The sequence below is a fragment of the Lycium barbarum genome, chromosome 4 (assembly GCF_019175385.1).
Source record: "Lycium barbarum isolate Lr01 chromosome 4, ASM1917538v2, whole genome shotgun sequence".
NCBI lineage: Eukaryota > Viridiplantae > Streptophyta > Magnoliopsida > Solanales > Solanaceae > Lycium > Lycium barbarum.
In genome coordinates, this window is record NC_083340.1 from 49,511,269 (window position 1) to 49,534,134 (window position 22,866).

General features: G+C 38.0%; 1 protein-coding gene across 1 annotated transcript; it reads right to left on the bottom strand.

Annotated features, from left to right (window-relative positions):
• Positions 1–20,935: 20,935 nt before the first annotated feature.
• Positions 20,936–22,504, bottom strand: LOC132637477 (uncharacterized). Its single transcript, XM_060354558.1, has one exon. The coding sequence runs from the start codon at positions 22,502–22,504 to the stop codon at positions 20,936–20,938; it is 1,569 nt and encodes a 522-aa protein (XP_060210541.1).
• Between the last annotated feature and the right edge of the window lie 362 nt (positions 22,505–22,866).

Here is a 22,866-nt window from a genome sequence, read left to right on the forward strand (position 1 = left end):
AGGCAGTTTGTCCGGACCATTTTTTAGAAAAACATCCTTGATCCCATTCAATTTGAATTTTGCCCCAAATTAGTGCACAATTTTCATTCATCTTTAGTAAATAAAACATATATTTCAAGATGGTAATCCCGTGATAGTGGGATTTTGAATGTCAATTTCAAGACTCGAAATTCAATTTATGAAAACAAGTAAGATAGCATTAGTGAACATTATAAAAAATAAAAAGTGTCTACTTTGCAGCTTTCACCAACTTGGCTTGGTGATTTACTTCTTTTTTATGCGAACCACCTAGGATCAAATCTAGCTGGGAGCATTGAGAAGGTATTATGAGTTGAATACATTAAATATACTAGTATACGTACCGGCGCGATGCGCGGTTCTTGGAGAAAAAAATCATAAAACATGGAGTAATATATTATCATGTTTGTCTAATTTTAGCACATTGAATTGTTACTCCTATTAGCGACGATGACCTACAATATTTATGAATTATTTTACTAAGGGAACCTTTAATTTTTTTATTTTATTTTTTTGGACAAATAAATCATAAACTATTATAAAAATAATGCATGTACATGCAGAATTCATTATGATTTACCTAAGCGTATATTTTTCATAATCATACAAACGAAACAATGATAGAATAACATACACCAAGCAAGTTTATATTTGATTTATACATTAATAATAGAAAACTCAATTACATTGATATAGAATCTTCATATTCACGGCTTATCTTTCTTGGAAATTTTACTAATAATAGAAAACATAATTATTTACTGATATGAATTCTTCATGAGTTATCTTTACCCGAATATTTCACTTGGTTATAAACCTTTTCCAATAACAATAAAGAAAAGAAATTTAAAGAAACTTGGTGCATGGTGTTGTAAAAATTATTCTGCTTTTAATCCCCAACACATTCATTTCTGAAAATCAAGTAAGAAATTTATCTGTGTGTATTCAACTAATTCTTCAATAATTTTTCATGCTATAATACCAAAGGCCAACTCATCAAAACAAAATAACTACTGTATGCTACAAAGTTGTTTGACTAATCATCTCGGAGTCAGATTCATGATCACAAACTAATATGAAGTTACTCAAGTTTGTAACATTCTTAAACATCAACAACCACTCTTTTTCATCTAACATAGGTACAAATATAATATTTTGCTAAATATATTGGACTTAAATAATCAGTAAGGAAGATCAAGATTATTCCAAAGATTCGAGGCATACCAAATATATCATGTAGAATATTGGCCATATATAAATTGGCTTCATTACATATGAACTCTATCAAAAAAAAATTATTTTTTAATCACTTATTAGTTGTTTTTTTTTTTTTTGTAACATTAAATATTCGTTGTTTACAAAGAAATATTTCATAAGAATTAATTACACCAGAGAGATCCAATGTTGTGACATCAGCAATAACCCATTAACTGTCAATTTCTAAATATTTTTCCAATATAAATTGTTTGGCCAAGTATTTTAATTTGTTTCCAAGGCGTACTAACTATTTTCCCCAAGGATACTAATTGAAGAAGTTGAAACCACACAAAAACTCTCTCGTCTTTTAAGTCAGGCGTCAAGTAATCGAATCTTTGATTAACTCAAAGATTGCGGTTAACAATAGAGGCACCCCCATAATAGTTGTTGCTTTGCGTAAATGATACTCAACTAACATCTCCAAAGGTGCATATTCATTAAAGTTGAAAAGAAACTACCTCAATATAAATGATACACTCTTTTTATATAAACTTGTACTGTTGGCAACCAAATTGAAGCTATAGTTATTCATTCATACAATAGCTAATTCCGAATCAATGGTTGATGATGACCCGGCCCTATTCAACTTAAAAGCTTGCAATGGTAGTTTAATAAATAAAAATAACAATAGTTAATAGTGGTACGTTGTGCCATATATATACATATATGTAACAATATCCTATGTCATATTTTATCATAATTTAAGCATTACAATTAGCAAATAAAAATTGTACATTAAAATTAGTGGGAGTAATAACTTTATATTTGTGCTCAAAATTCAAAAAAAAATAAAGGCCTCTTAAGACACGACACAAGTTAATACTACATCAGTTTGAATTCAAAATTAAAATGGCTATGACATCGAAGAATTAGGGATGTTGTGGTACATCGTCTATAAATTAATAGGGTTTCAATACTAAATTATATTCCAAAGAAAAAAGATCAGACATAATCCATTGTTAAACTGAGAGTGAGGATGAATAGATTCTGTAACGGTTCGCTTTTTCATGTGGGTTTAGGGCGTAAAAGGCTACTGCATAGTCATTGGTGCTCTTTCAGACATTGTTTTAAAAGAGTCGCCACTTAATTTTTAGGAATTATGAAAACTGATTTTGAAGGGTTTATTCAAAATACCGTGAAAAAACCTTTGTAATCCCGAGTTCTAGGTAAGGGTTCTGATGATCCCCTGGGGAAGGTGTTAGGCACCCCAGTATTAAGGATCCGTATTATACGGTTGACCTTCGAATTCCAAAAAATGAGTATTTGCCTAAACTGTCTATTTTGTGTTTATTCTCGCAAAGAAACTATCATTTTTTGTAATTTGCATATCATATTTTGGAAAGAAGTTTGAACATATCCCCTTTATATACAGGGTATCATAGTTTTGGATTCATAATATCCAAATACAAATAGTCTTCCTTTATATAAGGAATATATATATTTTTTGGTTTTTTATAAAGAAAGTGGTTATGATTCATGCTTATACTCATACTCAGTCTTGGGTTGATCCGTCTTAATACGTTCAATCTTATCCGGAATTCTTTATATTACGACGGTTTTTATATGAAAAAGGCGATTTTCTATTTTTAGAGATGTTATATACTGGTTGTATATACTCACCTTTTGGCCTTTATTTGACCCAAATTTATTAAGGGAATGAGGGGGTTTTGTTTTTCCTTTTTAAAGAGAGGGCACGGATGAGTAAAAAAAACAACATCTTCTGTTGAAAATCATGATCCCAATTCGGGTAAAAACAACTTACTTGCCTTGTTTTAAAAACGCTATGTTTCTGAAATTTTTTACATAAAAGGAGTGTATGCCATCTGATTTACTCGAGTCTCGTGGGCATTGGACCCAAGTTTTATGCACTAGACTGGATTGTGGTTTAAAACTTTTGATTACATTTCATTTCCCTTTTCCAGAAAATGGTAAGAGTTTAACACAAATCCCTTTTTCTATGATAGCTTAAAACTCGCTAACACTTGGATCCAATTGCCATTTTAGTTGAAAACGCAAAGTTGATTTAAGACTTATTTAGCTAAAAAGAGCTTGTGTCCCCAATTTTAATTTAGCGGAAAAAAAATGTTATAGAGATTTGTCGTGGTTTTGGAAATCGTTGGGGACCTAAAGTCGTCTAAACGACGTGGGAACCGTTATCCTAAGACGTCTAATCCATAAGTTCCACTATAATATGAATTGCATACATTTACAAATACATACAGATAAAATCATACATATATGGAAATGAATTCAAAATTTCAAACCAGGGGCGTACCAAGCCCCTAGTGGTCTTGCTATCATTTTCACCATAGATTCGATCTTAATGCAAATGAGAGGTCCTGTTGGGCCTTTGGCCCAACAAAGGCTGGTTTGGACCCGAGTGGTCATGCAAGTAGAGGAAGAAAAGGAAAAAGGGAAAGCGGTTAATTTATATTTAACTATCCTTATAACTATGATAATTAAGCGCACATGTATACAAACACATAATGATACAAATCACACAAAAGTGTATACTTGCCCCTCTGTGTACTAGACTAACGTATTGGTCTAATTTCGAGATTTGATATGGCATGGGGACTGGGTCCTAATCCCATATTCTCGATGTCGCACAAGTTCCAAGGGGTTTCTGAGACCCAAGGCATGGCTAACATCGAGGAGACCAGGACTAACCCCTAATTACCAAACCTATCTCAAAATATAACCACGGCAGCCCCTTACACAAAAAGAGTAAACGACTAAAAGGAAACAATTACAAATATGTACATAGTGATGATAGCTACTGCTTAAAGAAAAAAGGAACTATAAAATTTAAGTGACTTCAAATACAAGGAATACAGTTTGCTAAATAAGGGAGGTAGCTTTTCAACACATATAAACAATAACAACTTATACTCATGGGCTAGGCCCAATTTGCAAAACATTGGCCTGAACTGCAAAAATCCCAGTATCAATATTCCCAGTTAAGGCTCAACCTCCAAGCACAAGCCATTTCAGTTTAAACCTCAAAGAGTAAATGGTAATTTACAAATTCCAGGACAATCTTTTAAAAAATGGGTGAATACAAATATGAAAAGCTCAAAGGTAATGGTAAAAAAAAAAAATCACTTGGCTATTTAGACAACCCTTATTATAAGAGGAGACTGTCTCACATTATACTCTCAACCAAGGTACAAAGCAGATTCTCAATGTGTCACCAACCAACACATATGCACAGGGTCACAAAGTACAGGTTGGGGAAGAGTTTTAGAAAAAAAAAATGAACTAACATGTAACATGGACCAACAGTATCAAAAGACCAACACACAGTCAGAAAAGTGGGGGGGGGGGGGGGGGGGGGAAGGGGGCAAAGAATATAACAAGAAACTCCAATTATCATAAGATGCGAGGCAAGTACAGGTATGAGCCTAAAATTATAAGGACATCTCCTTATGATATTAACAGAACTTCAGGTTGACATGATCCCTCTAGAGGAATATACTCACTCCAACCTCAGACTGGGACAAGCAAATTTAAGCAAGGAATCTCCTCAGACACAGGACACACACATCCAGTCAAGTTCATTATTTGGAATTTCAACTCAACATCCTCCAGGTGACACAGTAAAGAAAAAAGAGGCCAATTCAAGTGAATGGAATGCAAGAAAACAGAATTCAATTGATTAGTTTGTAGTGCATGTGTCTTTGAAAGAGATATGCAGGGATTCCTTGTCACTAACATGGCCTAGAGGTAAGACAAGGACATGCCAGGTAAAAGATTAAGTGAGGATCCAAATAAGTGTTAGCACATTCTCAAGAAAAACAGCTTTTGGGTCCTTTATCCTAGACAACCTAGCTTCCAGGTTTTGAAAGAAAAAAAGAATACCAATTGCAACACCAAGTAAATATGGAATCCACAAGGCAGTTTGAAAAAGCTTTTAAAGATAGAGGAATCAAAACAAAAGTGGTTCTCAGTTTGAAAGTATGAATCCATGTAACACATGAGAAGTTTTTAAAGATGAGAAGAAGTAACACAAGAGAGAACACAGACCAAAGCACAGAGTTGCATTGCAGCAGATATAAAGACAACCACACAATTTTCTGAGGCCAAATGGTTTCCAAGTCTAAGGTGCACACACAAATAATCCATGAGACTTTACCAAGTTTCAGGCAAGACAAAACAACCAAAAACCTTAGTTCAATTAGCTAGTTATTCAAACAGTAAAGGCACATAAGTATGAAAGGAGGAATGCAAAACTTTCATGACACAGAACAGGCACAAAACTGAAGCCACATTTTACAGAATTTGTAGGTCTTTAGAGAAAGAAAAAAAATATCATAGTCTATGTGAAGCCTAGGACAATGAAACTTATCTATCTTTATTAAGGTCTTTATAATATGGGAAAGTTGAACAAATCAGTTTTTGTAGAAAAAATCAATTCACATGTAGGTTCAGTAAAATACAGAGATCACAAAAGGATCTGCAAACCAAACACAGGCTCAAAGAATAAGTTTCTTTGGAAATTCAGTGGCAAAGCAAACATCTAGGACTGATTTTTATATCTTCAAACTTAATCAAAACCTTTGGATCAGGACAAGATAATTTTATAAGTGTACACTAAGTGAGAGGGCACAAAGGAAAAGAAAAGAAGAGACAATAACAGTCATGGCACAAGCTACCTATTTTTTGACCTCTAGTATTCCCTTTAGCTAGGTGATCACACAAAAGAAAGCCAAGCAAAGTGAATTAAGACCCCACCTTAATTCCAAATTACATACAGATTCAAACATACTAAATGATTGTCTACCAAATGATGGGTTTTATGAGATTTAGACAAGTTAGGAGAAGACATTTAGAAGTGGACAAGCAGCACAACATCAAGACAAGTAGCACAACATCAAGACAGGTAACACAGACCCCACATAGCTTAATCTTTTAAGAAAAAATGTCTACTAGAAGTGATCATGACGCAAATTTGCAAAGATCTTCCCCTTTTAAAATTAATTACCACTTTGCACCACACTGTTTTAGACAAATTGAAAGGATTAAGTACCAAACCTGGACTAACTATTATTGAACTCCTCAATACTTAGTAAAATGATGATTCAAAAGCAGGTTTGACACTTTACCTCTTGACCAAAATGAGCACCCCAATCAAATAAATGAGTACAATAACAAATATAGTCTAATCTACATTTCTAGGTTCTCTTCCTCAGTTTTATCTTATCTTATATCTAGGTGAAGTAAATTTAGACAGAAAAACAGTCTTTTCTTATAAGTGAAACATTCCAAGCCAACCTTAGAGAGGCCAAAACCATTCATGAATGAGTCATACACTCAGATGAATCCTAAGTAAATCAATTTGGGGAAAGAGGAGTCACCAGACAACAAATAGAACAAAGAAGTGTTTGTTAACTAGAAATACACCTATCCAGTTCAAACTACAGGTCTAAATTAAAGCAGTTCCCAAAAATTCACTCAACATGAACAACAGCCTCAAGAGGGAAGGGCCAGAGCTTCAGCATGAACAATAAGACTCAAATGGAAAGGAAAACATTAAGTGTTAAATACAGTTTTAAAAAGAAGGAAAAGAAGGAACAACCCTTATACCAAACAAAGAATCAATCTCAACTGGCCAAGGCTGACCTTGGGTGAATCAAGTCATACCAAAATAAACAAGAAACTTAATCAAGTCATACCAAAATAAACAAGAAACTTAGTATCATCCTAAGTAACAAATCAAGTAGGCTAGACTTAACACACATAAGTCCAGACTAGACCAATCAACAAAAGTTAGTTCCCAGGAGGGCTAGTTTCCAAACAAGATAGGCTGTAACAACAAACTACTCCAATTATTAGCCACTAAATTTAAAGAGTTCAGTGATTAGAAGTAAACTTAGTGAGTATTCCAAAATTTGAAACATGAACCTATCTCCGTATTCTAGACCCCATTCAAGTAAGAACAAGTAGGACCAAATAAATATCCATGAGAGGTACCATTAGGTTGTTATCTCAGTTAAACTTAACATAGATCCTATTTAAACTAGTTTCAAGAAGGCAAGTGTAGTAAGCTGATTCATTTCATCAGAATTCACCTAGCCACAAAGGAAAATAAGAACAACAAATTCAGGGCATATAATGATTCTAGACTTAACCAAATATCACTAATGCCTACATAAAACTTGGCTAAACAGTAAGCACATTAACACACCATAGATAACAAACTGCAACATTACTAAATAGATAAATAAATACTAACATCTAAACACAGGTAACCATAATATGAACAACATTAACTAACAAAGCCACAAACTCTTGAAATTAACAAGAATAGGCATTTAAAAGACTAAGACTAAAAAAAAAAAAAAAAAAAAAAGAAACAACAAGAGAGAATATTACCTTTTGTTGACACGGCCAAGACCAAATTTGAACTTGGAAGACCTTTCTCCAAACTCGAGCCCAGAAATGCCAAAATGACCAAAAAAAAAATAAAAAAAATATAGAACTAGGTTTTCGAATAAACGAAGAACTGTTGACACCTAATTTTTTACCTCCAATGATTTACTTTAATTAGCCAGAGTCCTTGAGATATTAAACAGAGGAAAAATTTGACAAATTAGCTTTAAATGGATTTTATTATTTCTTATATATTTTATAATGGGCATCTTCCAAAAAGGGGCTATTTATTTAATCCATGCGTACCCGCCCACCCATATATACATTATATATATGATATACATGTATATGCATATATATCATGTATATATGTCTATTGAAATTGGGCCCCCATTTTAATTCCTTTTCATTTCAGCCGAGCCCAGACCAATGAAGGGCTAGACCCGGCCCACCCGGCCACTTACACAAAAAAATACACAAACAAGCCTAAGGGCTTTATTTGATAAAATGAAAAGGAGAAAGGGGCAACCCTAGCTGCCTCTACTCCCTTTCCTTCTCTGTCCTCATCACATTGCCGGATCGGGCAATATTGTGGGTCCTTATTGGTGTTACTGCCTTTACAAGGCTGAGAATGGAAAGAGCATTTATTGCTCTACCATATCTCAGCCATTTTTCATCGATCTTTGTCCAAACGCGGTATTATCTGGCATCCTTTTTACTTTTTTTGCTTCCGTTCAATGGGTATGACTGAATCCTTAATGGATTTTGCTTTTACTTGATTTGAATCTAGCATTTTTATTGGTCCTAAAGGATATGAGCGGATTTAATTTATTTTGGGGCAATACTGGCCCTTGATGTGTATTTAAGCAAATCTTGACCCTTGATTTTATGGAGGAAGAAGGCTTGCTCGAAAAGACGAGCTTGTCCCACATCGGGGAGTTGGGGTTTCTTTTTGAAAGTTTAGGGTTCTATAAATAGAACCCCCAAACTACATTTTTAAGGGAGGCTTTTTTGCAGATCTGAGCATTTGAACACTTTCATTTGTGGAGATAAAGGTTGAATACCTAGGGTTTTGGCTTTGGTTGCTTGAAACCTTTAATTTTCAACCTAGTTTAAGAATTTTAAAAATCTATTTGTTGTGATTGTGTGGGTTTCTGTGTGATTCTGAGCATTTTGGGGAATATCTGAGGTCTCCAAGTTCGAATTTCGACTAAAGGGCTGTACAAAAAGGAGGTAATTTTCCTTTGATTTTTCTTTCTATTTCTACTTTTTCTTAGTCTTTTGCTATGCTAGTCTTCTTGTTTGTTTAGTTAAGCTTGTATTGTTTTGTTTAATACAATGTAGTCTATGTGTGTGATTAGTTCAATTAATTAGATTCGTATATCTACTTAGTCTGATTTAGTTCAAGTAGGTAAGATTATGTGGGTTAAGTTTAAAGTATGTTGATTAGATGAATATTAATTCTGCCTTCAATAACTGAGTTTGCTTAACATATTTAGATAATTTGGCTTAATCAAATATACCACATATTGGCTTTGGCTTTAATAACTTGATCAATCCTAACCAAACATGCCTCATTTGTTAGCCTAATCTAACCTGTTTATAATAAAGAATATGATTCTATAGTTCAAGTCTTGATATGATGAAGAAAGGGTGCTTATGCACTGTTAAAATAAAACTAGCCACATCATAAGTTACTTGTCTTGACTTAGTTAAGTGTCTGATCTGTGTGGCCAAATATGCCCTTCTTCTAGTTATTTCATGCATAAATTTATTCATGTCCAAACCTGTACTGTGTTGCTTAAATAAGGTGTGTATTGTTGCTTTGTTGGGAGCTGGTTAGATGACTGTTAGATATTGTTGACTTGAACAATGTGTATTATTATCTTGTGGGGAGATAGTTAGATGGTTATTAGATATTGTTAGCTTGAATATGATCAGTAAAGTTAAGTTTTAACTTGACTGTTTTTGCTATAAGTCTCCTAGGCTAGTTTTGGTCTGTTTGGCCTGATGGTCTCATGTTTGATGGGCAGTACTGCAATAATTTTAAGTCTGGGAAACTTTTTTGGTTGATCCCATTGAATTAAACTGTGTTTAAACTTTTTACTCCTGTTTTATGTTAACTTCTACTAAATCTGATGTCTTAACTTGTCAAGTTTGGTTTTGCTTAAGCTAGTTCACTGTGAAGAACAACTTGTTTAAATCTTGGCACTTTGTCTAAAAATAGGAGTATTTTGCATTGTTGATAAGTAGTGTTTTTTTATTGCTTTTCTTTGCTCTGAAACTACCTGCACAACACTCTTAGTGAATTTCAAAATCAAATGGTACATGAATCTTTTGAGGTTTTGTTTAGACTCGAATTGTACCTTTAAATATTAAATTGACTTGTCTGTGGTAACTAAGATGTTTTACATGCTCCTTGGAAAGTATGAGGCTTATGCCATCAAGTTGATTAAATGGTTTCAATTAAAAAAGGGGTCCTAGAATGAGTTCTAAGTGTTAGAATTCATATTCAGTATTTTCTAAAATTGACATTTATGGTCTGTAAGACTCATGATAACAGTCAAGAATCTTGTGTTTGGGTAAGAAGTGATGAGATGTTAGTCCTTTAAATCTGTTACAAATTGCCTTATGAGGCAGTTTTGTGTAGGACGTGTCTCAGTTTGCAATAGCTATAGCATTATCGTTGTTACTTAGTTTGAAAAGAAAGTGATTTCAAAATCTGTTTGCCCTATTTGTTTCTGCCCTTGTCTTGCAACTATGTACATTTGTTTCTCTCTATCTGTGTCTGACTAAAGGACTTATTTGCAAAGTTTGATTTAGAATTAATATATAGTAAGCGTGTGATCATGGGCTTAAAAGACTAAGTTGGCAAGAGGCTATCATTTGATATTGAGTAAAAAAGAGAGTAGGAACATTCATAATCACATATCTTCTTGACATTTGACTTGTAAATCCCTTTTTTTTTTTTTTTTTTTGTCTATTTTGCTTGGTTGAGACTTCTAGATTTGAGGGTCTATCATCTATGTTTCATCATCTGCTTTGTAGAGTTTTGTTTTTTAGTAATGAATGAAACACAAGTGTATAAAGGTGGGTATATCTAACATATATGGTGTATATCACTGCTATGAGTCTGTTGGCCTTAATATTTGTTTTAGTTTTGGGAGTTTAGGGCCAGTTTCTTAGGCCTTTTCTAAGTGACTAAGTGTAATTCATTGGTTAGCCCAGCTTTGTCGTACTTCTGATAATTGACATTATTTGGGTTTGAGGTTCTTTTCTCATTACTGTTTCTGCTTGCGCCTGAATTGTTTTTAAAGGTGTTCATTATTAAATTTTGCAATACACTCGACTGGTTGTATATTATGTGTATGATATAGCTAGTTTTCACGGTGGGATGTGCATACAAATATTAATGCTTTCTCTCTTGTATACCACAAACTTAGCACATAAATGGAGATGCTTAGTGGCACTTAAGGATCAAGCTTATGTCTTCCCTAGTGTCTGTCATGCTTGGGGTTCCTAGATACCCCTTGAATCTTGTGCGACATCAGGAATAAGAAGATAAAAGTTTTCCTTTTTGGGCTACTCATGTATCTCCATAGGTGTGTATACCCATGAAATATTAAGTTTGAAGTCACATATATTTGTATGGTACTGCCCATTGCTTATTTTAAGAGGGTTGATCTCGTAGGCCTTTCTTTATTTGTGTAAATATCATGGTCTGTTTCTATGTTATTTTGATGGGCCTTGGGCTTTATTCACAAATTTTGCGCTTACTTCATTTAGTGCCTCCGATACTTAGTCGATTTCTAGTCCTATTTTGGCTTGCCTTGTACATATGTGCATTACATGAGTCCACTTTTATTTTGCCATCCTAAAACTTGCACAAGTCCTAATCCTTATCCCTTTTTATCCTTGCTTGCATGAGATACCTAGGCTTGGGCGGTCCACTTTCATAAACCCATTGGGCTAAAGGCCCAGTGATTCATTCTTGATCGAGTCCGCAAAAATAAAATGGGAAGGGAAGCTAAGTCATTTGAAGACCTAACTGTGGGTGAAAATAGTTTATGGGTGGGCTTGGTAGGCCCACCAGCCTGAGTTCCTTCCTTATTTTCATTATTATATGTTCATGTATGTGTATCTGGAAAAACTCTAAAAATATTGGAACCCTATGCATGTGTAGAACTTAGGAAGTCAACGTTTAGTGCCTTAGCAAAGTCGTCAAACGTTTTTTGGAAACTGGGATAACAAGCAATTTTTCTCATGGTAACTCAAACACCTTAGATAATTCTTCAAATGGCTTTAAGTAATATTTTTGATGGCCAAGCAGTATAAAATCAGGATTTTTCTATCAAGTTAAAAAGAGTTGATGTCCAATGCTTTTCCAAAAAAAAAAAAAGATGGTAATTCTAAAACGAAAAGGGCCATCTGGCATTTCTCTGGATTTAAACTGTATTGGAACATTTCTTGGCAAAACTCTAGAGGTTGTTTCATTTTTTGTCTGGACGTTTGAAGTATGAAATCTGGGTATATTTTTCTAAAGGCTAAAAATTGGGCTGTTGAGTTTTTTGAAAGAATTTCATAAGAAAAGGCAAAAATGATTTGGATCTGGAAGCCCAATGGATAAAAACAAATAAAGAGATTTTACTTGGGACTCAAACGGAGGTAAGATGAGTTTTGGACTTTAGGAGCGGATAGACTTTATGGGCTTCAAAGAATAATTTTTGGACCTAAAAAGACTTTCTTATACTTATATATCCATTTTATTAGTACTAGAATAGTAGCGATTTTACTCTGAAGAAATCTCAGGTGTGTCCTATTCCGACAATAAAGTGAGTTGAATGCTTATGTGGATTTTTTAAAAAATCAAAACCCCTTCTTTACAAGGGCAATTTTTACCAAATTTTTCCTTGAAATTATGATATGAGATTAAATGACCTTTTGCAGAAAATCAAATACTTTTGAACAAATAAATACATTAATCACACATTGAAGCTCGTAGGTTAATCGTATTCTACGGATCTTTAATATTAGGGTGTATAAAACCTTCCTTAGGGATTACCAGAATCCTTACCTCGAACTTTGGTCCAAAAAGATTTTTACTTATTATTTGCAAAAATCTTTAAATTCAATTTTCTTAGTTTTGCATAATAAATTAGGTGGCGATTCTAAAACACTAAATCCAATTAGAGCACCAACAACCTCGTAATAACTTTTATGTCTTAACCCGCGTAAAAGCGAACCGTAACAAGAACCGTAAGAACTTTTGAGGAAAACTTCAATTATTTCAAGACTAATACTTCCAAGCCTTTAATTTTTCAACTATTTTGTATCTCTATTTTTCCGACTTTTTTTGCATTGAAACTAGGGTTTTCTATTTATAGAAACCCCAAACTATGTCAACTAGTTGAAAGATCGATGTGGGACAAAGGTTCTACAGCCATGAAGGAGATCGACATCGACAACTAATCGACGAACACGACTATTCGAAGAAGAAAGGGCAATGTACATATACAAAAAGAGAAGCAAGCTTACCGGGAGGAGGGGCTCGAGGTTGGTGGTGATAGGACAAGCAGGTGGGGGTGGTGCGTGGTGGAGGAGTGTCCACGCCGCCACCCTATGCTCCTACCTCAACCCTAAACATGTGAAGGCAGCGGAAAAATAGGAGAGCCTTCTAGGCTTTTCCACGATTTGGGGGGGGGGGGGGGGGGGAGGGGGTATTATTATTAAGAGCTGGGCCGGGTAGGTCCATTTGGACCGGGCTCGGCCCAATTTTTTTTTTTAAAAATGTGTCCCCCAAATGCTACACCAACTCAGGCCTGATATTTTTTTTTAAAAGGTCCCTGATATACATTTCATGTGAGAATGTATATCATGTGTATATGCCTAGGTAGGGGCAAAATTGGCAATTGTCAAAATAGCACAGAAATAGAAAATAAGAAATTTAAGACTAACTAGCTAAAAGATAACAATTTATGCAAAGCAAATTATTTAAAAGCCAATAAATCGAATTCTTTTGCAAGTATGACCAGAATTGGTCAAAAATTAAAAAGAAGGTTTGCAATTATAACCTTCGCAACAAAAAATCAGAAATTCCCTTTATCAAATTATTTAGTTATTGCTAAATAATTTAATTATTGCAAATATAGTCTCAATTTGGTATTAATTTTACCAGTTAAAACTAATTTGCATTAATAAGTTTAATTAATTTGCCAATTAATTGAGCATCACAATTAAAGTTATTTGGGGGGCTAGAATTTCAAAATGACCCCGGCTTATCTTGAACCATGAATTGGTTAATTACGTGGAGGTCATTTGTGTTGGATCTCAGTAATTAAATGAAATGGTATTTTGTCAATACAACATTTTTTGTCAATAATAAAAATAAACTGATAAACATGCAAAATTCAAAGCTTGAGGGGTAAAATAGTAATTTTTTTATTTACTTGAACACCTTGGATAAATAAAATAAATTGCTTCTCTTATTTAATTTCTGAATTAGTTAAATGAACAATTGTTCAAAATTGTCCTGTGTTTGATAAATTAAAAAATATTTTATAGAAAATGCTACAAATTGCAAATAAAATCATTGAGTAATTAATAGAGCCTCGAGGGTTCCCCTATTAATTTATAATAGTAAATATCGACCCGGATAATTATGCAAAATTATCCAAGTTCTCCGCCAACGTGCAAAATTATTTTATTTGTTATCCAAGGACTTTGAGTAATCAAAATAAATTACGGGAGGTCAAAAATTAGGTGTCAACAACTGCCCCTTCGGTGTTCGGGGATGGCGGGACCATCCCTGAGCAACGAAATTGACTAACCCTGATTTTTGGCCGAGCCGGCTTATTCTACCCTTCAACTTTGCCGTAAATCACACAAATATGGCTGGACCCTAGACTCTAGGTTTCCTACACATCTCGAGTTATACGAGAATTCAGGCCACTTGTAGTTCGACTCTACTGAAGATTTCCTATGCATAACTGAAAGGTCCTGAGATTACCGGTGTTGTGCCCGGTTTCCTCAGGGACTTATTAGAGGGTGACAGACTCTCTGGTCTTGAGTTCACCTACATATCTCTGGTCTTAGGAAATCAGGCCACATGTAGTTCGACTCGCTTGAGAAATACCTTCGGATTTCCCGGTGAGTACCCGACCGATCGTGGTTTTTAGTAAAAGAAGTCAAAAGCAGGAAAACTTGGCTGAGTCTGGGAGCGGGATCCTCCAAATCCTGGCCAGAGAGCTTGAATCTCATGGGCGGCCTTTTTTGGTCGACCGCGTAAGAAAAGATTTCACGTTTGCTCCGCAATTCGTCTGGGATTGATCTGGTGAGCCGGTTTCTTTTTATACCTGTTTTTCTAAACATGAAAAATATTGCATATATATGTGCATGGAAAGTATAAATCTGATGGCCTTTATGACTTTTTGGAACAGGAAATAAATATGATGGCCCTCTCGGCGGTATGACTGAATGAATAAATGGCCCTCTAGGCTGTATGAATGAATGAATAGCCCTCTCGGTAGTATGAATGAATGAATGGCCCTCACGATAGTATGAATGAATGAATGGCCCTCTTGGCAGTATGAATGAATGAATGAATGGACCTCTCGGTAGCAAAAAATAAACGTGCAATGGCCCTCTCGACAGCAGAAAATAAATGTGCAATGGCCCTCTCAGCAGTAGAAAATAAACGTGCAATGGCCCTCTCGGCAGCAGAAAATAAACGTGCAATGGCCCTCTCGGCAGCACGAAATGAAAGAATTGAAAGGAATTTAAAGCATGGAAGAATTGAAAGGAATTAAAAGACGATAGATATGGCCCTCGCGGCTGGATGGTCTTTCTTTCGTCCGTAGTGTGGGTTGTGACCCTCGTGGTCAGATATGCCCCTTTGTTTTTGTCATGACCCTTTTGGTCGAATATGTCTTTTTGCTCTTTTATTGCGACCCCTTTGGCCTGATATGTCCTTGTTATTCGCTCCTTGTGTGGCCCTTGGGGTCAGATAGGTCTTTGTCGTTCATTCTTTATATGACCCTTTTGGTCCACTGCACCTTTGCTATTTATCCCTCTTGGGACCCTTTGGTCAGCGATGTCTCCGTCATTTGTCCATCTCATGACCCTTTTGATCAGCTACTTCCTTCAATTCGATGTGCCTTTCCTTCATTTGCTGAGCCTCTTGGTTGGGCATGCTTTTCATTTTTTCTTCGTGCGATCCATCTCTGAGTCGGATGCATTTTCTTTCGTCCGTTCGTCTTGTGGTGTCCATGATAGTCCAACGAGTTATTCTTACCGAATTTGGCCTTCACAGCTCCGTCACTTTTCTGTTATGACTTGCATCCACAGAAAAATTGTGAGTTTCCTAAAAGGTCGATTAGCGTTGTTGTCCTCCCGTCTCGCGGTTCCTCTGGACGTCCTTCTGAACCCTCTTGGCCTCGGTATTTCTATAGACAGTTTTGGAGTGTATTTACACTAACGGGTGTATATATATATATATATATATATATATATATATATATATATATATATATATATATATATATATTGAAGTCTACAGTACAAACTAGTGAAGCACATTGTTCTACGTATACATGTTTGTTATTATTTATCATATATATATATATATATATTTATATATACATATTTTTTTTTTTTGAAAAATCTTTTGTCTTGACATGCGACTTTGAGTGCGGTCTTTCGGATCCCCCGGGAAGTAAGACTGCTGATTCCCAAACTTGAGGGATGAACCTTAAAACCCTTTTTGAAAAGTCTATCTCAGTTCGGGCTTGCCTTGAGTGGCCCCTACTGCTTCTCATCATGCGGGAATTTTTTAGGTTCCCTAAAAAATTCTGCCCCAGTGTAGGGTCTCATTTTGCTATCTCCCTGTTGATTGCTTCCTAACAGGAATTTTTGAGATCCTCTAAAAACATTTTCCGCAGTGTGGGGTTAACACTGGCCAGTCCTTGTGTCGGTCCTCGTATTTTGATCTCGTTACCTCCATCTTGCTTTATTACCTCTAGGATTTTCCTAATGCCTTTTGGGTTTTTCTTTTGTGACGACCGAGCTCGAAAGCGCCTACGTATCCTGTCGCAGCAGGAATTCAGGTTGAACATAGTTCTGGACAAAGTGATTGAGTTTTAATTTTACTAATAAACGACCGGGTCCGATATGGACTGCCTACGTATCCCACCATAGGGAAGTCAGGTCATTGCGTAGTTCATTACATAGATGATTTGTTTTTCTCCTATTCTAGTACGAATATAAGCAGAAGATATGATTACAAGGAAATAACAATGCGATTACAAGCAAATGACATCCTAAATATAGTATCTCTTGAGCGTATCTGCGTTGATGGCCTTGGGCCACTCTTGTCCATCCATCTCGGCTAGGACTACGACTCTTCCTGAGAGTACTTTCCTAACCATTTATGGCCCTTGCCAATTCGGCCCAAATTTTTCTTTATATTCTTCTTGGTGAGGGAAGACTCGCTTGAGCACAAGCTGTCCGATCTGAAAGAGTTGGGTTCTCCGCTTGTTGAAAGCTCGAGACATTCTTTGTCTGTATAGATGTCCGTGGCTTACTGCCACCATCCTCTTTTCTTCTATCATGGCCAGTTGTTCATAACGATTTCTAACCCATTCTGCATCTTGCAGTTCCGCCTCTTGGATGATCCGGAGCCAAGGGATTTCCACTTCAGCAGGTATGACTGCTTCTGTACCGTAGACAAGGAGATATTAGGTTGCCCCAATGGAAGTGTGGGTAGTAGTTCAGTACCCCAACAAGGCATAAGGCAGATGTTCGTGCTAATCCCTGTAGTTGTCAATCATCTTCCTAAGGATTCTCTTGATGTTTTTATTGGCGGCTTCTACGGCCCCGTTCATCTGTGGCCGGTAGGCCGTAGAGTTCCTGTGGGTTATTTTGAATTGTGCACAGATGTCCTTTATCAAATGACTACTTAAACTGGCACTATTTTCCGTGATGATGGATTCCGGTACACTAAAGCGGCATATCAGATTATTTTTGACAAAGTAGGCCATGATTTTCTTGGTTACTGACTTGTGGGAAGCGGCTTCTACCCATTTAGTAAAGTAGTCGATGGCGACTAAAATGAAACGGTGTCCAGTGGAGGTCGGGGGCTCAATGGGTCCTATGTCATCCATCCCCCATACCACGAAGGGTCGTGGCGAGCTCATCGCATGTAACTTGGTGGGAGGAACCTTGATTAAATCCCCGTGTACCTGGCATTAATGGAATCTCTGCACGAATTTGCACGAATCATGCTCTATGGTCATCCAGTAGTATCTTTCCTTGGGATTTTCTTCACAAGGACGAATCCGTTCATGTGAGGACCGCATGCCCCTGCGTGCACCTTCCTCAGCAGTTTTGTAGCCTCTTCGGCGTCCACACATTTGAGTAAGCTGAGGTCGGGTGTCCTTTTGTACAATACTTCTTTGTTTAGGAAAAGATCATTTGCCAGTCTTCTGATGGTCTTCCTCTGATTTGCTGAACTCTCTAGGGGTATTCTCCTTTCTCCAAGTATGTCTTGATGTTGGTGTACCATTGTCGGCCATCCGACCCGGCTTTGACGTGGGCGCAGTAAGCTTGTGCTTCCCTTATCTTAATCTTCAGAGGGTCGATGTGAGCACTTTCGGGGTGCTGGATCATAAAGTCTATCATAGCTAATGCGTCCGCAAACTCATTTTGGGCTCTCCGGGTATGCCTGAAATCGATGTTCTTGAGTCTCCCACATAGTCTTTGCACCAAATTCACATACGGGAGTATCTTATCGTTTTTAGTCGCCCAACTTCCTTTTACCTGATTTATGAGTAAATCGAAATCTCCGATTACCAACAGCTCTGGTATATTCTTGTCCAACACTATCCTAAGGCCGAGGATGCATGCTTCGTACTCTGCAATGTTGTTAGTACTCCTGAAGTTAAGTTTCGCGGCCATCAGATAGTATTGCCCTGTCTCTGATATTAACACCGCTACGATGCCTGACCCTTTGTAATTGGCCGCCCCATCAACGAACGGCCTCCTCCCTGCATATGGTTCCATCAACTCTCCCTGCATAGCTAGTACCACCTTATCTAAGAAGAAAGTCTGTAAAGGCTCAAGCTCGTCGTTGACGGGGCTTTCTGTCAGCAGGTCAGCCATAGCTTGCCCTTTGATTTCCTTTTATACTACGTATATAATGTCGAATTCACTTAGCAACATCTTCTATTTAGCCAACTTTCCCACGGGCATTGGTTGCCTAAAAATGTGTCTTAATGGATCCATTCGGGATATGAGGTGGGTGGTGAATATCGATAGGTAGTGCCTCAGATTCTGACCAATCCAAGTCAGACTGCATAGGTCTTTTCTATGAGCGTGTACCACGCCTCGTAGGATGTAAACTTCTTGCTTAAATAGTAGATGGCATGTTCCTTTTTTCCTTCTTCGTTATACTGGGCCAGCATACAACTGAAAGCGTTCTTTGATATCGACAGGTATAGTAAGAGAGGACTCCCTTGCCTAGGTGGCACCAGAACGGGAGGATTGGAGAGATACCTTTTGATTTTGTCGAATGCCCCTCGGCATTCCTCCGTCCAGTTCATGGGAGCATCTTTCTTGAGCAATTTAAGGATTGGCTCCATAATCACCGTGGACTAGGCTATGAACCGCCAAATGTAGTTCAACCTTCCCAAGAAACTCATGACCTCCTTCTTGGTTTTGGGCGGCAGCAATTCTTGGAGCTTTGATTTTGGTAGGATCCAGTTCAATGCCCCCGCAGCTAACTATGAATGCCAACAACTTTCCAGCAGGCACTCCGAACGCGCACTTAGCAGGGTTCAGCTTTAGATTGAATTTGCGAAGCCTGTCGAAGAACTTGCGCAGGTGTATGGTGTGTTCCGAGCTTTCTTTTGACTTTATGATGACATCATCCACATAGACTTAGATCTCTCGATGCATCATATCATGGAACAGGGTAGTTATAGCTCTCATTTATAAGGCGCCAGCGTTTTTGAGGCCGAACGACATTACCTTGTAATGGTAGACTCCCCAAGGGGTGATAAAGGCTGTCTTCTCAGCGTGTTCTTCACTCATGAGCATCTGGTGTTACCCAGCGAAACAATCCAAAAATGATTGCAGCTAATGCTTGGCGCAGTTATCTACCAGAATGTGGATATTCAGGAGAGCGAAATTATCCCTCGGTCTGGCCCGGTTGAGATCTCGGTAGTCCATGCAGATACAAATCTTTCCATCTTTCTTGGGCACCGGCACTATATTGGCTACCCAGGTGGGGTAAGGTGTTACTTCCACTATTCCCAACTCTATCTGTTTTTCTACTTCGTCTTTTATCCTGATACTCATGTCCGGTTTGAATGTTCAGGTCTTTTATTTGACCGGGGCAAAACCCTCTTTGATGGGTAGTATGTGGGCTACTATTTAAGAGCTTAGGCCTGGCATATCCACATATAACCAAGCGAATACATCCACATATTCCTTTAGCAAAGCTATGAGCTCTTCCCTTTGTGGGGCTCCTAAGTGGGCGCTGATTCGTGTCCCTTTGACATCCTCTCCATCACCGAGGTTTATTACCTCAGTTTCTTCCATATTTGGCTTCTTCTTCTCCTCCAACTCTTCTACCAGCCCTTCTGACATCATTGTAAGCTCATCATTCTCCCCGTACTCCTGCTGGTCGCTTTTCTCGTTCGTTTCGTGACATGTCATGACATTTTTTATTGTATTATTATGATTACTACTGAAAAAGTGAGGCGAAGTATCATTAGGCTTATTGTCGGTTGTTATCACCTAGTTAGTAAGAAAAGCAATTATTATTAACCAGTAAAAGGGGTGATTTGCGTGGGTCGAGGCTTTCATTAATTCCAAAAGGTAACCGATTACAACTATGGTCCTGGTCCGTAACAACGTCGGGCCATTTCTGTTTTTAAACATCGCAAAATACTTTTTAGGAAAAAGGGTGACCACTCGGTCCTCAGCCGATGTCCTCGTTTTTAGCAAAAGATTTTTTTTTCTAGAAAGGTATATCTCTCTATCGAGGAGCTAAGAGGGGGGTGGATGTCTAATTGTTCAGGCGTTCTTCTGGCCTCATACTGCATATGTGTGGTGTCTCCTGACTTTCTTCAACAACCGCGTAGCATCCCTCTTCTTAGAACAGTGATTCGAGACTTTCATCAGCTTCATCTTCATTCAACATCGGTATCTTTCTAGGGAATGACTGGTACAAACCTGGGATTGGATGAGGTATTTTCCCTGTTCTGGGCTCTCTCCTGATTGCCCTTGTGAACTAGTCTTCGTTAAGGGTATACTCTAGACTGAAGTGGTAGTTTTCTTTTGGGATTGGCACAGGTTCTGTTATCCCTTCGAGGTCCCTTCCTAGACCTTTTCGCGTTTCAAAATCGTTTCTCAGCATGGTAGAGGCGATCATTTTATAGGCCGCCAGCATAAGTCTGTCGACCTCTTCTTCAGCATGTGTGGCCCCCACGTATTCCACTAAATGGAAGTTAGAGAAATGAGGATCCCCTACAATCATGGGAAAGGTGTTGTAAGGGTGCATCTGAGTATCCCTCTTAGCTGCCGCTACAATTTCCCGCCCTTCCCATTCGAATTTTATGGCCTGGTGCAGACTCGATGGCACCGCACCGGCGGAGTGGATCCAAGGTCTTCCCAAGAGCATGTTGTAATTGGCAGTGATTGCCATGACCTGAAACTCTGCTGTGAAGGAGGCAGGCCCGACCCGAATCTGTAGATCGACCTTTCCTAAAGAATCACTTAAAGATCCATCGAATCCCCTGAAGTTCATTGCGCTCTGATGGATCTTTCCTATGTCGTGGCCAAGTTGTGTCAGGGTGGTTGTGGGGCAAATGTTGAGGCCCGACCCATTATCCACCAATACCCTTCCTACGGCCTTGTCACGGCATTCCAGGGTAATATAGAGGGCTTTGTTGTGGGATGTCCCTTCAATGTGCAGTTCTTCCTTAGAGAAGCACATCTCACGCTCACCAATGATATGGGCCACTAGCCCGGCTATATCCTCACTAATCATTCCTGCTGGTACGTGTGTATCATCTAATACCTTCATAAGGGCATGCGTATGAGACTGCGAGCTAGCCAACAGCGACAACACCGATATTTGTGCCGGTGTCTTCTTCAAGTACTCAACAATGGAATAATATTTGGACTGCATGTGCCACCAAAAATATTTGGCCTCTCCTTCGGTTATTACACTTTTCTGAACATTCTCCTTCCTTGTGGCGTTCTGAGCTAGTTCTTCAGGAGTAAAGCACTTTCCTGAACGAGTCATGCCTTGGGTCATTGATGCTTGTGCAGTGATTGGCTTTTTGAGGTCAGGCGCAATCTGTTGTGCTACCTGGGCTACCGCAGGTGCCTGGACCAGAATCCTGAAAATGGGCATGACCTTGGGGATTCCCGGACTGGGGATCAAGACCTTGAATTTGGGCTGTTCTTGGAGGGTGAGGGAAGCAACCGTCTGTTCCAGAGGCTTGGTGATTCTGGGAAACAACATTCCACAAGCTTCCCAGTCCTCATCCCTTTCTATCATGTGGACCCCTCCATTTTCATGATTCAGCAACGGGTTCGTGTTTACGTTAGGGGTAGCAGTTTCCATGACTATTTCTCTTTTTTCTATCAGATCTTGGATTTTGTGTTTTAGGTTTATGCAATCCTCCGTGCTGTGCCCAGCCCCTCCTGAGTGGTAGGCACAGATTTGATCGGCCTTGTAGAACCGACTTCCAGGCTGTTCCAGCTTTGGCGGGGCTTTCTGAACTAGCCCTATGGTCAGCAGTCTTTCTAGCAGTCTAGCCCTTGGGTCAAGGAGCGTTGTGAATTCCCTCATAGGTCTCTTCTCAAAAGCTAGACGTGACACATTATATGTTGGGGGTGGTGGATGATTTGGCAGTTCTGGGTTTGATAGGCTTGTGGGGGTTATTTTGTGGTGGACAATAGTTTCCTACCCGAGGTATTACTTGCCTCCTGCCGAATTGTCTTAAAACCCTAGACGGATAGTAAGGGTGAATTCCTCGAACCCCGATTAGTGGCACAAATGGGTAATTCTTGCCTTGGACTACCACGGTCTCCGATATAAAATCAGGAAACATCCAACAGATCCGATCTTCAGTCAGGTCGGTGAAGAATTCAGCCCAGGAATTTTTGGACATAAACCTGAGATTCGAAAAGTAATTCACGAGGGGATCTATC